The 13,691-nt window shown below is 32.5% G+C and overlaps 4 protein-coding genes across 4 annotated transcripts, besides 1 other annotated feature; 1 reads left to right on the top strand and 3 right to left on the bottom strand. All coding sequences in view use genetic code 12, as the record gives it.

Annotated features, from left to right (window-relative positions):
• Positions 1-1,308: 1,308 nt before the first annotated feature.
• Positions 1,309-1,917, top strand: SNM1 (Snm1p; the record flags this gene model as incomplete). The annotated part of the gene is made up of 1 exon (XM_710598.2): positions 1,309-1,917. The coding sequence occupies one exon, from the start codon at positions 1,309-1,311 to the stop codon at positions 1,915-1,917; it is 609 nt and encodes a 202-aa protein (XP_715691.2).
• A 238-nt stretch (positions 1,918-2,155) lies between these two features.
• CFL5 (ferric-chelate reductase) lies at positions 2,156-4,288 on the bottom strand (the record flags this gene model as incomplete). The annotated part of the gene is made up of 1 exon (XM_710601.2): positions 2,156-4,288. The coding sequence occupies one exon, from the start codon at positions 4,286-4,288 to the stop codon at positions 2,156-2,158; it is 2,133 nt and encodes a 710-aa protein (XP_715694.2).
• A 1,904-nt stretch (positions 4,289-6,192) lies between these two features.
• Positions 6,193-6,440: a long terminal repeat ((iota-5a) Long terminal repeat (LTR); about 251 bp long, 13 copies per genome).
• Positions 6,441-7,529: 1,089 nt separating this feature from the next.
• Positions 7,530-9,662, bottom strand: CFL4 (ferric/cupric-chelate reductase; the record flags this gene model as incomplete). The annotated part of the gene is made up of 1 exon (XM_710602.2): positions 7,530-9,662. The coding sequence occupies one exon, from the start codon at positions 9,660-9,662 to the stop codon at positions 7,530-7,532; it is 2,133 nt and encodes a 710-aa protein (XP_715695.2).
• A 1,952-nt stretch (positions 9,663-11,614) lies between these two features.
• On the bottom strand, positions 11,615-13,465 carry CAALFM_C501350WA (uncharacterized protein; the record flags this gene model as incomplete). Its single annotated transcript, XM_710603.2, has 1 exon — positions 11,615-13,465. One exon carries the CDS (start codon positions 13,463-13,465, stop codon positions 11,615-11,617), a length of 1,851 nt encoding a protein of 616 aa, XP_715696.2.
• Positions 13,466-13,691: the final 226 nt, after the last annotated feature.

Genomic DNA, 13,691 nt, shown 5'->3' with positions numbered 1-13,691 from the left:
ATTATTGTTGTTGTCGTTCCTTATGGACGTAGAAATGGTAAATATTTTGCGTGCAATTTAAAATGCCACCACAAAACCGAGAATAAAATGTAAGCAGAATTTAAACAGTTTTAATTGGACAGTCAACCCATTGAACAAACAAAACCGAATTTCGCATTCTTTTGTGGCAGTGTTTTTTTTTTCTTCTCTTTTTTCTCTTTTCTCCGTGTTTTTTTCTTTATCAGTTTTGCACCCAATGAAAACTCGTGTTTCATAATCCTATTCGACATCACACAATACATTATTTGTATAGTTATATAGTAATGCCTCTTATCATTGCAGAGCTCTATTGTATTATTCTACTTCATTTTGCTAAGTTGGTACCAAAAAATACACATGTGATATTGTACGTAAATAAGAAATTATAGATAGGAAAAGGGTTAGATGGGTGATAGTGTATTCTCACTTCTAGCACAATAACAATCACCGTCTTAGCAATTTGATGATAATTGGCAAAATTGTAATTGGATATCATTTAGGTTTTTTAGCTTATCTCTATCTACATTTCCGAAATGTCAAGAAAAATTATCAATTTCAGAACGGGATTACTGAATTACAATTGAAATACAAATTCTTACTTCTGGACGAGTAAAATCGATCCATTCATTTTCTCTAATAGCCGTTTCCAGAATTAATTTGACTTACGGAGTTTGACGAGCAATTTTGATTTGTCTACAAAGCTCTTAAGACATGTTTCTCGTTGGGTATATAAACTGTAAATTGAGGCGAATAACCACAGAAAATCTGCTCAAAACAATTAATCGTAAGATTATTGAAAACATCTGCATAAAATGCTCATAGATAAGGAATCCATGTTTCCATCTCGGCCAAGAATCTGATTGCTCAGGATTAAACAAATTTTTTTTTCGGTTTGTTAACACCACACAAAAACTTTCTTGGAACACTTTGCCGATATATTCGAATTGTTTTTGTTAATTTTTACCCAATGAAATCTTCTCATTTGTAATACATTATAGTACGTGTATCTTTGATGGATTTTTGTAATTATATGGATACAAAACATCTAAAAATAATAAAGGTTGAGCAAAAATACCTTGCCGTTCGTTAGGTGGCATCGTTTTTTATAAAAATTCTTAGTTTCACCATTATCACGTGATCCATTAGACTCCAGAAAAATCTTCACATAGGTAATGAGAAGAGGTTAAAGAAAAAGCTAGTACGGCTAACTCAAACGTATACTTCTACTACCGATCAAGGATTTCTATTCTATATATTGAATTAATTAGGTCTTGAGCTTTACGCTTTATAATGAAGCAAGCCAAAAATTCACTACAGGGGTCATTACCAGATAGATCTCCAACCACCACCACCACAGCCTCTGAATCCAAAACAAAACCAACCAAAGCACCAGTTCCCAAAAAACCTTTAAATCAGTCCGAATCAAAACTAATACACCTTTACAATTTAGCTCATTCCAAGATAGATTCACCTTTTTCAAAACTATATTCACTACTATATCATAAACAAGAAGAACAACAAACACAAACATTACCTGATTCTGTATTAAAGAAGTTTTGCTTGAAATGTGGCAATTTATTTATTCCCGGATTAACAGTATCTATACGTGTTGTTTACACTAAACAGAAGATACGGAAATTGAGAACCAGATGTTTAGCATGTCGACATTCCGTATTCGATGATGGCTTGATTCAAAAGCAAGAAAAAGTAGAACCAATTGTAAAACCTGCAGTTGTTCAATCTACCAATGAAGAAAATAATGTAAACAATTCAAAATCAAAGGAAAGACGCAAAAAGAGAAAAATGAATAGTTTGAGTAATTTGCTACAGGATAAGAAGAAGAAGAAAACTGAGGAATCAAAGTTAAATTCATTAGATTTGATGGAGTTTTTGAAATAAACGATAGCAATTTTGAAAATATACACAGTCAACCTAAAGATTGTATCCTTCAAGTGGACCATATTTCTCAGACTACTCCTACTCAACAGACTCTGTATTTGGGCTAGCTTAGTGTTTGCTGAATAACATGGTTTACAAATCACAACAAGTATTACTGTATACTTAAACATCTTTTATAAACCATATGATAAATATAAATTCAGACTTTCTAAAAAAAAACTAGAAAAAAGGCTATATACTAAGTCCAAACTTGAACTTGTTCATAGAAATCGACTCTCTTCTTTTCGGAGTTATCGACATTTTTAGAACAGAAATAACGTAATTCGTCAACCATAGCTGGATGACCACAGGAGACAAATGCGACAGAACCATTTGACTCGTGTAAATTGGTTTCAACCATATCTTTAATACAAGGTCTTCCTTCTTTAAATGTTACATGGGATAATCTAGATCTAATAGATTCTGGACCTTGAGAAGATTCATCACCCTCTGCTTTAATCTCGTGTGCCACATATTCTTTTTTGGAACCAGCATCATCACTACCGTCGTCGGTAGATGAGCAACATAATTCTGGTTTTGTAACGTAGACAGTTGTTTCGATGTTGGTATTTGCCAATTCCATGAGCTCGTCACGGAACCATTCCAAAGACTTGTATTCACGGATAATCCAATACAATTTGATGACAGTTTTAGTTTCCTTTGGCATTCTACTAGCCATATCTGTAACTTCCGAATAAATACCTGGAATACCGTTACCACCAGCAACAAATACTGCTGTATCAGCATATCTAGCAGGAGTTGGTTCACCATATGGTCCTTCAACACCAACTCTGATGGAAGCAGTTTGACCTGGATTGTTGGACAAGTATCTATATAAACTGTGAGTGATTCCTCCTTTGACTTTGCAATAGACAAGGATACTCTTACCATCTGGAGACTCAACAAAAGTGAAAGGATGATTTTGCCAAAAGCATGTTGGTCTGATGAAATGAATAAAAGCATGGCCACCAGGGACAGACTTCCAATGTCTTGGTTTTGGAATGACAACTTTTAAAGTTTCGTTAGCCATTAAAGTAACTTGTGCCTTAGGGAATCCGAAAACAATCAATCTTCCAATTCTGACGGCCCTATCAAAGCACCAAACAGCAACTGTTGGATAAACAAACCAAATATAACCCAACTCTTCAACATGGATCCAAGCGCCAGCAACCCATAACGCAGCTAAAACAATGTGAATAAATAAAAAGATTTCGTACCAACGTCTTCTGAAAAAAAGCATAGCTTGAACAAGAATTATACCTCCGGCAATGGTAGCAATGATACCCCAAATCAAATAAGTTTCTTTGACATCTGTAGAATAGTAATCTGCTAAGGCAACTGTAAATAATACTGCATGAATGACAACCAAATAGAACATAACTCTAGCAGTATGACGATGATAAGCAACAAAGGTTTGATATTGCCAACCAGTTAACCATTGCAAAAAATTATTTCTACCAGCATAAAGGAAAACCAATGGCATGACAATAGTTGCAGTAATACCTGTTCTGTCAGCACAATATCTTATCTGTGCTTTGTATTTACTGTAAAACACTGGGTCGCTATCTAAAGCTTCCATGTTAATTGCATGGGTAACAATGGTGTAGACATAGTAGAAGAAAATAACTATTGATTCAAATCTAGTTGGGATTAAAGAATCAAAAATCTTTAAAAATCTAAACTCTTCAGCTTTCTTTTTTTTAAACGTAGCAGGCATCGATACATATTCTCTCCAAAGATTAATGGGTTTAAAAGTTAGTTTTTTGGTTAAACCTGGGAATAAGAATTTACTCCAATGGAAAATGGCTCCAAACAACATAATCAACAACCAATAACCTAAAGCACCAACCCCGTAATACAATGAATCATCGTAGTTACCCATAAAATGATTGTATCCTTCTTGATAGAGTTGCATTTGAGCCTCATCAAGTTTGAATGGCACATTGATCGGGATAGTTTTATTAAAATTGGGGATTTCTTGTGCAGTTTTAGCCTTCTCAAGAAAGTTTTGGTACGATTTCTCATACCAATCTTTATCAATAGTGACACTACCTCTTTCTTCACAGTATTCTACCAAATAGTCTATCACTTCGGTTTTGTTTCTTTTGTCATAAGCAAAGCATCCAGCATACGTTGCCAAAGCATTTTCACTAGAGCACAAACAAGTCGTATTTCTAGGGGACCGACAGAAGGAAACCGATTGTCCAATCTGATAATTACAAGCATAAAATGATTTCAACTGGCCATACCGTTTATATTTTCTTGGTTTGGCTGCATTGGTGGTAGTTGCAAACAAAAATCCAACTATTAAATAAGCAATTATGAATTTCATCTTGAGTTGACGAATTGTTGGAGACCTTCTTTTGTGAATCTAGATGAAGAAAATAAAAAAAGAAGGAAGAATATATTAAAAATCAGAAAATAGTGACAACAAAACAAATTTTCATTGTTAAATCTTAAAGGTTATTGTTCCTATTATTTATACCTCTAAACTAATTAATTAAAAATTCAGGGTATTATAAATGAACAGAAGATATATCCAATGAACGATTTGCAAAAAATAAAAATACATAAAGGGAGAGATGATTTCCACAGATCTTTTTACTGTTATTCTAATTAATTTTGGCAATGCAGCCTTCGATTCATTATTACTATGGTTGTTAACATAATTTTGCCGCAATCTGTATGACGGCTAAAAAAAATTGATTTATCTGAATCATCAACAAAAATTACACAAAATTGGGTAAAATTTTTGATGTTTTAATACTTAAATTTCAATGAAAAAAAAAAAAAGAAAAAAATTAAAAACCTTCTAAGTTGTAAATTCAATTTTCGTAGTACTGTATCAGAACAATAGAAATGTTCGAAAATATAACATCTGACCAATCAATAGTTGAGCAATTTCAGCTTTCAGGTTTTGGTATTGTTAATATGGAGCACAACATATATTCGCAGTTTGAGTAGTTAAAAAGTTTAATTAAATGAACTTTCACCGTATATTACAATTTCTTGGTTTTCTTCTTCCTTGTTTTTTTTTTTCTTGTTGTTTGGTTCCTGACATATAATTTTTGACTCAACTGAATTAAACAGATTTGATTCCTTAAAATTGCTTTTGAATCCTTCAAAAATTGGTTGAAAGGGGGGCGGCGAGGAAGGGAGAAGGCTGTGTGGGGGAAGAAAAAGCACAGGAGTCAATGAAATTTCAGTTTAGTCTGTTATTGAACACACAATAACAGTTGAGAGGCACAAATTAGAATAGTCAGAATGAATAGTTCTTTCCTTGAGTTTCATCAAATGCTAGTACACTTAAAAATCAACGTAATTGAGCTTTAACATGTCCACAAGGGATAGAAGGTTAAGCAACTTAGCCAATCATAGTAATTACCGTTATTGAAACCAAAAACCAAAACAATAATAAAAACTTTTAGTCCTAATTTGGGAATTATAAATCTCTCTCTCCATTGTTAGCAATCTTGTTGATGTATGTTTGTGTCATTATTTTGTCTAATGTCAATTTATTGAAATTTTAGTTATCGATGTTGTTTTTGTTGTTGTTGCATTACTGAGCTTCCCCTTTCCCGCCTTGTTCCACAAAGAATGATGATTAGGGTACTTTATGAAAAATGGTGCACACAAAAGTGCATTTTGTGATATCTTTTTTAAGCCAGCAATATACAGGAACGGCTGTTTTTATTTTTAGTTGTACCCATCACAAAATGGAAGGTCGTGTGTTTATCTATTTCATCATCTAATTGCAATATACTAACTGAGAGAAGTCAAACTATCTTTAGATTCACGTGAAATGTTAACCGATTTGCAATTTCTACAATCCAATGAAACTAGCCAATCATTATAATTTAAATTTGTAATCTGAGGTAATTTAGTTCCGGGCGGTTCCTCAAGACAGTTGAGAAATTTTCTAATTTAATGTGAAATGCATATACTGTTATTTCTTCATTGTTTTAAGCCTAATCTATAAAACAAATGAGCTCATTATATTCATTCATTGTTTTATTATTTGCGTTCCAACTTTAGAAGGTTTTATTGGATTTCTCTACTACAAACCAATCACATCGAGTTTTATTCAATGGTTTAGAAGGGTAAAATGAAAAAACTTTACAGATACGATACCGACAGATTACTGTTGTTACTTAAATTAATAGCATAGTCGACTCACTAAATTGCTCTGTTAATTGTGAAAATCAATTTTAATTCTGGTACCCACATTTGAGATGTTGAAGTATTCCTAGGTTTTATTAATTAGATATTACGACGGATAATATGTGTTGCTCTAACTTTCTATAGATTCGAAGCTAATTATCAGTATATAATAATTGTAAGTAATAAAAGTATGAATAGTTATCCTAAGAGAAGTAGTATATAATAGAGAATAATAAAATAGTAATGATAAAGGATTCGTCGAACTCTCTGAGTTGAATTCGAAAGGACTGCACATAAAATATTGCAGATCCTGTTTTACAACAATGTATTTATTCATTAATATTGTTAATTGGAAGATTAATCGTAAGATCAAAGAGATAAGAGAGAAGACACAAAACTACCGTACTGTGTGTATGTACTTCAAGCAAGCAATATAAGTTTTACTATACATATATGATTAGTACATGCGCAAAAGTAGTGCCATAGTATCTGCATACAAATGAAGTATGTTTGACAACCGGATCGAATGATCAATTCAAACATCACCGATTCCGATTTACTTGCAAGTGTAAGCAAGTAAATCTTTGATTAGTCTTCAAATTGAAATAATGTTGTATACAAATTGCTTACAATTGTTGGTATTACAAAGGACGCAAATAATTCTAGAGTCAAAATTCTAATTAACATAATCAATCAAAGCCTTGATCTTCAATTACGATTAGTATTTTTCGAGAAAGGTTTAAGCGATATACAAGCAGTTGCAAATGTGTAAATACATATCTAAGCATGAATACTCTTCAATAGTTTTATTTTGGATCGATTTTACAGGAATTTTCTTCAACAATGTTTAAAAAATTTTGCAGATCAGTAGAACTGATCAAGAATGCATTATCACCTACCAAATGATTACAAACTACGATAAATTCGTAAGTAAATAAAAAGAACCAATGAATATCTTAGACGAAGACACTTGATTGTTGTCGTCTTCTGTATTAAACCTAAATCAGCGCAAATCAGTTGTATTTCACATGTGATAAAAATTCACCAAAGCTTGTGCTAATATATTTTAGCCAATTATTGATTGTTTCCGACTCGGAAATTTCAGCCACACCCTTGAGCTGTCAAAATGTACATTGATGTAAATTACACAAAATCTACACATATAATGTCAAAAAGATAAGTCATAAAGTAGACGGCAAAACTGAAAACTATAAAAGTACGTGATTTTATCCAAAAGCTATTTCTACTTTTTTATATAAATTATATTCAAAAAACAAGTAACATTCTAAATATGTTACTCTATTAACGTATGTATACACATATACTAACTATAAACAAAGATACACAGCCATTCCCACGCCCCATATATCTTCAAAACAATATTAAAATTATTAGGAAATAATACTATCATTCTAGGTCCAAACTTGAACTTGTTCATAAAAGTCAACTCTTTTCTTTTGAGGGTTGTCAACATTTCTTGAACAAAAGTAACGAGTCTCATCAACCATAGCTGGATGTCCACAAGCAACAAAAGCAACAGATCCATTTGATTCTTTAATTTCTAAGTCAACTATGTCTTCAATGCTTGGTCTTCCCTCCTTAAACGTGATATGTGAAAATCTAGATTTGACCAAGTCAACACCTTGCAACGACTCTTTACTCTCGAGATTCATATCTTGACTATCTGATTCCTTTTTGGAACTAGTATCGTCACTACCATCACCAGTTAACAAATTAGATAAATCAGGCTTGGTAACGTAAATTGTTGTTTCAATGTTTGTGTTTCCTAACAAAGTAAGCTCATCGTTAAACCATTCTAATGATTTGTAGTCACGAATAATCCAGTACAACTTCATAGCGTTCTTGGTTTCATTTGGCATTCTACGAGTCATATCCATAACCTCTGAATAAATACCAGGAATACCATTACCTCCAGCAATGAAAACAGCAGTATCGGCATATCTAGCAGGAGTTGGTTCTCCGTAAGGGCCTTCGACTCCTACTCTCATGGTAATGGCTTGTCCAGGGCTGCGTACTAACAATTGGTATAAACTGTGGGTGATACCTCCTTTGACTTTACAGTACAAAATAATATGAGTATCAGCTGGCGATTCCACAAAAGTGAATGGATGACTTTGCCAGAAATATGTAGGTTTCAAAAAATGAATAAATGCATGACCACCGGGTATAGTTTTCCAGTAGCTTGGTTTAGGAATTTCCACTTTTATAGTGTCGTCTGCTAATAATGAGACTCGGGCTTTAGGGAAACCAAATATCACCAATCTAGCAATTCTAACTACTCTATCAGCACACCATACGGCAACAGCAGGATACACAAACCAAACGTACCCTAATTCATCAACATGAATCCAAGTACCGGCAACATATAATGCAGCAAATAATATATGAATAAGCAAAAATATCTCGTACCAACGTCTTCTGAAAAATAACATTGCTTGGAATAAAATGATCCCACCAGAAACAGTAGCAAGAACACCCCAAATCATATATGTTTCAGAAAACTCACTCATATCATCACGTAATAAGACAGTGAAAAGAATAGAATGCAAGGCAATCAAAATAAACATGACTCTGGCAATGTGACGATGATAAGTGACAAAAGTACTATAATTCCAACCTGTCAACCATTGCAAGAAATTGTTTCTGCTTGAAAAAAGAAAAACTAATGGCATCATTATCGTTCCAGTGATACCTGTTCTATCAGCAACATTTCTTGCTTGTGAATTATATTTATTATTTTCAAACACTGGATCACCATCAACATAATGCATGTTCATGGCATGGATCATCAATACCACAATATAGAATAGAAAAATAACGATTGACTCAAATCTTGATGGAATTAAAGAATCAAAAAATTTAAAGATTCTAAGCTCTTCAGCTTTCTTTTTGCGGAAAGTTGCTGGCATGGAAACGTATTGTCTCCACAAGTTAATAGGTTTTGAAGTTAGTTTCTTGGTCAAACTTGGAAACATAACTTTACCCCAATTGACAATAGCCCCAATACACATAATTAATAACCAATAACCCAAAATACCTGCTCCATAATACAAGGAATCATCATAGTTACCCAAAAACTGTTTATAGGCTCTTTCATATAGTTTCATTTCAGCTTCATCAAGTTTGAATGGCACATCAATGGGGATAGTTTTATTGAAATTGGGGATTTCTTTTTCAGTTTTGGCATTAGAAAGAAAATATTGGTACGATTTCTCATACCAATCTTTTTCAACAGTGACATTACCATTTTCTTCACAGTAATTCATCATATAATTTACGGCTGTAGTTGTGTTTCGATTATCAAAGGCCAAACAACCAGCGTATGTAGCTAAAGCGTTTTTATTGGCACATAAACAGGTAGCATTATATGGAGTTGCACAATAGGAAACTGACAGACTTATTTGAAGGTTACAGGTATAAAAGTATGTGATATCACCATAAAGTTGGAATTTGGCATTTTTACCTGCCTTGACACTTGTTGCGAAAAAGACCCAACTCAAAAAGTAAGCAATTACGAGATTCATTGGAAGTGATGGAACAATAGAGGTTAACCCTTGATAAATCTGTATTTATAAAAAAAGAAAAGAGAAGACCAAGAGTTACAACCTGACTTTGTTTCAAGGGATATTGTTGCCTATTTATACAAAATAACTTTTTTGGAGGGTGATATACAAAAAAATAGGAAGAACAATAGAGCACGAAAGAAGTGGAGTAAAAAGTTATTTAGCCAATAAGAAGCTCATTGAATCAAAGTCATGAAAAAATTTTCTTCTTTTAATTTAAAATTAGTCTATTAACTATAAACAGTAATGTACATAACGCAAACAGCATAGTTAATTAATAGATTTGCACTTTTTTGTTCAATTAATCTAGACGATCAAAGCGACACAAAAAGGGGAAAGCATTGTTTAATTGCTTTGATTTATCTGATTGTACGAACTTTAAGAAGCAATACAATAGAATTTGGTATATACTGTACTAATTTACAACATGTCTAATTCGTTTTATATTTAAATGTGGTTAAGTAGCAAAGTTATTTTAAGTTTTCTTTATATTAGTCTTTGGAAGTTTTTACCATTTGAGGAAGAGAAGATTTAGTGTTTTCGATCCGATCATAGTCGAAAGCGGAATTAACTATTTTTATCTATTTAATCAGTCTATTCGCATCAAAGCGCACGTACACGCAACAAAGAAAAAAATATTTTAGCTGCTTTTTGTTTTTTCTCGGCCCGTTTGTTCCTGACAAGACTTTTTTTGATGTATTTTGATTGGCAGAAATATAATTTTGACACAATTCATAATTAACATCGCTACTAATAGCCCTAGTAATACAGATGATTAATTTTTTCAGTCAGAAAGTGGGGGGTCGATGAAGATGATATTCACTAAGTAGAATTGGTAACAGAAGAGTGGGGGATGCAAGTTTTATATTAATCACATTGTTTAAGTTTTGTGTTGCATGGCACCAAAAACAAAAAAATCTCAATCGATGTACTAAAAAACTTTTAGGGTTCATCCAATCACAGTATTTGCCGTTTATTAATGTGATACAGATGATTATCGATAATTGGAGAAAAGAAATTAACTTCTATTATAATGATATAGCAAATTGGTTTTTTTTTGGTTAGGGCTGTATTTATTCTTGGCATTTCTTAATGTAAATCTAAAATAATTTCATCTTTTGTTACACTTTATAAATTCATTGTTCTGGGGTTACAGGATAGACTCTTGAAAATCAATGATTTTCAAATGAATACATAATTAATTTAGAATAAATAAAATGAGATGAGTATCAAGATACCTCTTTGAAAATTTTTGCCATTTCTCTGACACCACTAATGGACCACCATCAACAAATACCATAATGGTTCTTTTGGTATGGCTGATGTAAAAGATATATAGTTTTTATAAGTAATATTTTTTTAGGTAAAGACTTTGTGACATTTATTTAAATTTGTTTTTTAACAATAATACATTAATTTGTAAATCGGTATTGCTACTTAAAGTTCCGTTGGCCCTCGCTAGCACTACGAGATAATAATGTACATGATTAGCCTGTATTTTACAAGACCGATTTCGTAAGTCATTCCTAACAAAAATCAAAGGGATATTACTCCAACCATACCACCGAGTCTCAAAAAATTACCTGATCAATAATTGGTTGAATACAAAAAAGAGTTATAACTCCACAAAGTAGATATTATTTTTACTTGATTGTGAATTCTTCCATAGTTTTCGCCAAAATCAAAAGCAAATGATATTATTTTTAATATACGGCAACGGAAAACAAACAAATAATCTATCAACTACTATGCATTTATTGGTATCAATATCACATTTCTCAACCCTAGCGTAGACTAATAAACCTTGAATCTATTACAAACTGCCTTCAACTGAAATCTGATAATAGTAAGATCATTCAACCATTTCACACAAAAATATTGTCGTCCATTCACGTTGATGTACCACCAAAAACTTATACCCAAGCACTAATAGAACTTATTGGCACCGATTCCTCTTTAAGATCTTTATAATTCATTCTTGTCACTTTTCGAATCCATCTTCTTCTTCGGAAGAACTCTGTACTTTTTGTTAAATCTGTAAATTTCTCAATTTCATTCATAGTCATTTCATTGATTGCCTTATCGAGTTGTTTCCCCTCTATTTCCTGTTTTTGGTCTTGATTTGTTTCAGTGATCACATCATATGCCCATTTTTCATCGTCATCTATAATAACAAGATCTTGAATTAAATTATTTTCTACCCAAGTACTAATATCGTAATCTATTTTCCATTTTTCTGATGGGATGAACTTGTAGTTCTGTGGTGGACTAATCTCAGAGAGTGTATCTCGTTTAAGCAAAGGTAATTTGTGAGGTTCTTGCGGGTCCTCATTAGAATGTGTATGCGATTTATCATTCTGTTCTAATTCTTGTATGGCACTGTTATATCTTCGAATCACATCGTTTGTAGTATAAAAATTAGGTGTAAATCCAACAGCTTCCCACATTTTATTCTTAGTATTCAACTTTTGTAGTTCATATATCTCAACATATTTAGTATCATTATCTTCCAAAATTTCGTTACTTGATCCAATATCTTTAGTTGTATGTTGTAAATCCGTGTTTGTTATGGATTGTTCCAATGTGGGGGTTTTCACAATAAACTTAGTCAACTTATCTTCTATTTTATTAACAAAATGTTGTACGTTCAACCTCGTGTCTTCTTTATAGATCCATTCTAATAACAATCCTCGTGGATAAGGATGTAAAATTGCTGTGATTGCCCAGATATTAAAAATGAAATATAGTTGTACAATTATAAAATGATTCAATAGGAATGGAACAATATATGGCAATAAATATAGGTTCCCAAATATCATAGCTATGCAAATCACATATATTCCCGATGTGATTTGTTCGTTTTTGAAATATAAATAATCCGATGTTAACCATACTGTAAAATCAAACAATTTGATATTCAAAGTCATAAAATTTTGGGTGTCTGTGAAATTCATGAAAAATTCACGAGAAAACAAGGGAACAGGTTTAGGTACCTTGTATAAATTCAATGGCTTGTCTGAAGGTTTTGGGTTTACCTCCAAATATTCTTGATTGGCAACACCATCTGGTGGATAAATCATTAAATAATGTGGCACCAATGTTGAAGTGATCAATTGAACTAATGGCAAAACAGTAAATAAATATGGATTCAAAATTAAATGAGTAATAATTAACAACCATGCCACTGTATAGAAAGGATCCTGCCAACTGAAAAACTTTTGTACATGATCAATGAAAATATACATATCGGAATTGCGTCGGTGTAACTCATTACTGTTATTCTGCATCAAGGCAATACTCAATGGCGGACGTTGTTTCTGCATTTCTATTCGGTCTTGAAGAATCTTGCTTGTTTGTTCATCAACCACTTCATTTGAAATCATCATTGAAATCACTTTCTCCATTAACTTATCTGCCATATATTGTGCTGATGAAGACGAACTTGGGGCTGGTAATGGTATAGTAGTGGCATTGCCTTCCAGCTCTAAGGAGTTGGATAGTGTTTTCTTTGATGTCTTATCTCCAATAGTTTCAAAATCATTTTTTCTGTCTTCGCCATTAGTTGTATCTTGTTCTTTATCACTTGTTTTCCAAAATGAAGAAAAATCAAAATCTTTGGATCTTCGCTGTGGTTTCTTTGATAATGTTTCCAGGGACTCATCAATTGAACTACGATTCAGCAGTGTTTTGGATTGTGGATGTGATTGTGTTGTCCCCTCTTCTACTGATAATATGTTACTTAAAATAGACGACACCTGTTCCATTTTGTTTAAAAACAAATTGCTGTTATTTAACGCGGGATGAATCTGAATCTAGGCAAGAACTGACACCAATAAACAAGACGAAAAATCCTCTGGAATAACTTGATTGTCAGATATGCTTGATTATATCTATGAACTGATTTTATAATGCAACGTCAGGTTAAGATGCGACACAAGTGTTGTATAATATGGGAAAAGAAATGATTGCTGTAAAAAAAAAAAAGGGCGG

This window comes from Candida albicans, chromosome 5, assembly GCF_000182965.3.
Source record: "Candida albicans SC5314 chromosome 5, complete sequence".
Lineage (NCBI taxonomy): Eukaryota > Fungi > Ascomycota > Pichiomycetes > Serinales > Debaryomycetaceae > Candida > Candida albicans.
This window is presented reverse-complemented; position numbering and strand designations above follow the sequence as displayed.